The sequence below is a fragment of the Acanthisitta chloris genome, unplaced genomic scaffold (genome assembly GCF_000695815.1).
Source record: "Acanthisitta chloris isolate BGI_N310 unplaced genomic scaffold, ASM69581v1 scaffold39128, whole genome shotgun sequence".
Lineage (NCBI taxonomy): Eukaryota > Metazoa > Chordata > Aves > Passeriformes > Acanthisittidae > Acanthisitta > Acanthisitta chloris.
In genome coordinates, this window is record NW_008689333.1 from 5401 (window position 1) to 9450 (window position 4050).

A 4050-nucleotide genomic window follows, 5' to 3' on the forward strand; every position below is an offset into this window, starting at 1 on the left:
GCACTTCCAGCAGCACCTTCCATCTGGCACCGATTGCTGCCGATTTTTCGCGCTTCATTTGCAGTCAGCAGCCGCAGCGACTGACATTGAGGGAGAAGGACTCCTCGGCTCCCATCAATCAAGTGCCATCAGCTCCAGCTTCCAGGGCCACAAGGTCACCCCGGGCGGGCGATCCGCTCAGCCGAGCACAGCTCTGCTCCTGCTGCAGAGTTTTGACTTACACGACTGTAAATGTGCAAAATCTTTATTTACAGCTCAACTAATTGGTACTTTTAATTAATATGTTCACAGAATTCCACGGCAGCATGGCAGGTGTACGTGTAGCTGAGTGGTTTATAACATTGCCACCTGCAGTTGGGACTTAGAACCTGCCAAAAGCTCTTGAGCAGATTTCCAAGGCCACGGGCTGTGCCTGGGCTCTGCGTTACGGTAACGTGCTCTCCCAAGGAAATTCCTGTGAGTGCTGCTCTACAAGCTTTTTCCCACGCCACACACTGCCCTGCAGAGCTCACCAAGGCACAAGTTACCTCCTCAGCCATGTGCAGGCCTGGATCCTGCCAAAAGAACTTTTCAGACACAGAAGAAGTCCCAAAGTCTCAATATCCTTGTTTATAGCCCCATAAAGACGCTTAAATCAAGGACAAAGAGGCATCTTTGGAGAGGACAGTGCAGCAGCTATCAAAGAAACAGCCTTAGTTTTAGAAAAAATCCTAGACAAGGTTAGAGAAGCAAAGTTCTTTGCTCTGAATGCTCTTAACGTGCCAACATACAGCCTTTCCACCCACTTACTGGTCTGCAAGCCCAAGAGAACTGTCATGGTCTCAGTTGTAAAGGAAATACAGACTCTTTTTCCCCCAAATTTTAAAAAAAAGCAATTTATTCTAATCTGGTTACATGTTATGGGTAGAAAAAGTAGTTCTTGGCTTCCACTCTGTAAACCAATGGAAGGAAGACACAAGTCAGGAGAAGAACTAAACGAAGGTAGCAGTTCCAAAACGTATTTAGAGGGAAGTCAGTGCTCCCTGAGTCCCACCTAGGCTTTTTTCACCTCGCCACAGGCCTGTGCCAGACGCACCTAGAAGGAAACAGAAACCCGTGAGTGCTCAGAGACACTGGCACAGTCCACACCACCTGCAGCTCTGGCCTCAACCCTCCATTTTTCAGGGCACTGACAACAGTTCTTTTCCCCAGTGTGTATTCAGCCAGATGTGGTGCAAACTCCTCCCTCCCCTTCCTGCTCCGTGCTGCTTCTTCACCTCTGGCATGAGCCAAAATACAAGGGGCTGGGGGGGAATGGGGAGTTTCTGTTGCAGCCCAACTGTCCCCTGACTGATGGCAGAGTGGCAGTTCTGCCTTACAACTTCAGGTCGTGGCTGGCAAAAACACCCAGACTTACCGACAGCTTCTTCATGAGCCCTCGGGCCTCGGGGTCCAGGTGAAGGAAGTTCTTCTTGGTCAGATCCTTCGCTGTCAGACGTATGCTCTGCGGAAACAAACCCAGACCTCAGGCTGTCTGCTCAGCCAGCTGCTGCAGGCAGCACAGAAACTCAATTGAAAAGTGACAGCAATTAAGATCCAAGCAGAACAGAACACAGGCAGAGAACAGCCTCACCTCGCCGCCACCGAGGGGCAGGGTCAGCACGGCCTCGCCGTCCGCCAGGGGACTGCCGTTGGCAGAGATGGTGAACACGCGCTCGTTCAGTGCCGGCGTGCGCAGCCCTGGGGTCCTGAACACCCTGCAACGAGAGTGGAGAGGGAACCTCTGCTCAAACCATCCATTTCAGGGCAGGGACACGTCGAGCGCTGCACCGCGAACGGGTGGAGTAAAGCAAACTGCCGAGAGCAGCTCATAGCAGAGGTTTATACATAGAGCATATTGGAACAGAGATTTCTAACTGTCAGGATATGAAATGTTTGTATGTGAAATATGTTTAACATGTTTATATGGGAAACACATTTATTTTCTCTGTTAACAAATTAGCAGAGAAATCTACCAGAACACAGACCTGGAATCAAACTTGGACATGGTCACGGAGGTTCCTCTCCGAGCACAGAAGTCAACCATCCTTCCAGTAGCTGGAGTGATATAGCTGTTTTTGCTTAATCTGCTGAAGGGAAATACACATTTGCTCACAAAAGTACTTTTAACAAACATACAAGCAGTTAGCAGAGGCTTGAATGAGGTGGTCACCACAAATCCCAGGCAGAACCAGTGGTTCTCTCCTCAGTGACCCCTGAAGCTCAGACAGCTGATCCTCACAGGAGACACAGCTGTCCACCTTCCATTCCCTGTCGGATCATCCCTATCTCATGGCCCAACTCGCCCTCCCTGTTACTGAACCAAGCTCCACCCCAGGTCAGGGAGAGGTTTATCCTCTCATCTCCACCTCTGGACCCCATTACCTCTTGCTCACGCGTTTCACTCTGGCCGAGGGAGGTCTCCTGGCCACAGAAGCCTTTTTGGTAGATGCCTTCACCTGGAACACACATCATCCACCAGCTCAGTTACTTCCCTCTCCTGGCATAGCTGAGCCCACACAAACAGAGGCTTCCATACAAAATGTTTGGCTCAGTCTCCCTTGGAGGGCACAAGCGCCCAGAACAAACACCTTCCAGCCTCTGTCACCCTGCCCTGTGCTAGAGCTGCCCAGGAAGCCACAGCTGCTCCTCAGGGTGCTCTGCACAGCCCTGGTGCCACAGGCATCAGCTTGGTCAGCAACCTGTATCCTGAAGCAAAGCCACCCCAGAGGAGAGCTGCTCACCTTGGCAGTTCTGGGAGCCACGTTCTCGGGCTCTGTCTCTGGAGGGCACTGGCTGTCAACTCTGCTCTTTTTTGGCAGAGGAAGTGACAGAGGCTCTGCTTCCTCCTCAATGGCTGCAACACTCCTTTTGGACTTCTCCACTGAAAGAGGAAGTGTTATCTAAGCCAAATATCAATGACAATTTTATCAGTTAGCAGCAGAGGCAAACAGTCTCAAGCATTTTTGGCAACAATTTGCTTCCGAAATCCGAATCCCAACACAATCCCAAGGGTTTACAGAGACTGCTCAGAATTACTGTGAATGTGTCAATGACATTAATTAGCTACTGCAGGCACTAGGGATAACAGTAGGGTTATTCTCCTGTTCAAAATGCACTGGGGGATGTGAGCAAGGCCAGAATTATCAGCCCCAGTAAGTAACCACCACACACTTGCACCTCACTGAGCTCATCACACCCTTACACTGACCTTTCTTGACGATTTTAAACGGAGTATTGATGACTTCTGCTGTCAGCTTGTCTATTTCTGCAATTTCCAGGTCTGCCTAAAAACAAAATCAGTCATGACACCATCAGGATTGTTGGCAGCAGGTCAAAGCTGTAGAGCAAATCCCCAATGACTTTAGAGCCAAAACAGTTCCACGTTTGCTGCTGTGCTTGAACTGGGCCCTTCCACACTGTCCTGGAGAGGACAACGCTCAGCCCTGCACTCCCCCAGGACTCACTGCAGTTTTGGCAGCTGCAGGTGTGCCTCACCCTCACCAACCAGTTTGGAAATGCTGTCATTACTGCAGAGTGTGCATGCGCTCAGGGGTCTGGAGTGGAATCCAGCAGGTGAGGAAAGGCCAGCACAGAGCAGCAGGAGCACACAAATCCTTTGTCAGATGCAATGGGCATCTCTTACTGCTAAGGCCTAAAGCAGCATTAGTGAAAATACTGACGCAACTTCTGCCCTTGCAACGCTCCAGAGTGCTGTGACAGCCTGAGGAGCTCTTCCACACCCCGGTGGGGTGTGTGACAGCTTCAGAGCTCCCAGCTGGAAACCTACCCTGGCTGCCTCCTCCGGGGCCTTTCTGCTTCCCTCTTTACCTAAGGAGAAAACATTTTAGGCAAATCAGAGAATGTCTGGGGCAGCCCACACGGCACAGCGAGCTGAGACACTCATCACCCCTGGGGTGCAAAACCAGCACAACCCCGGAGAAAGGGATCAGCGCTCCCGGGCTGCCTCCCCGGGCACAGATCGCAGCCCTCCCCGATTTCCGCTGGGTTTTGTTACCCAGGGGAACGCGC

The 4050-nt window shown here is 51.3% G+C and overlaps 1 protein-coding gene across 1 annotated transcript; it reads right to left on the minus strand.

Moving 5' to 3' along the window:
• Nucleotides 1-1033: 1033 nt before the first annotated feature.
• Nucleotides 1034-3849, minus strand: CDCA8 (cell division cycle associated 8; the record flags this gene model as incomplete). The annotated part of the gene is made up of 8 exons (XM_009081371.1): nt 1034-1075; nt 1397-1483; nt 1613-1736; nt 2007-2105; nt 2404-2477; nt 2763-2902; nt 3230-3305; nt 3809-3849. Coding segments are annotated over 8 exons (683 nt in total), but the record flags the coding sequence as incomplete, so codon positions are not given.
• Between the last annotated feature and the right edge of the window lie 201 nt (nt 3850-4050).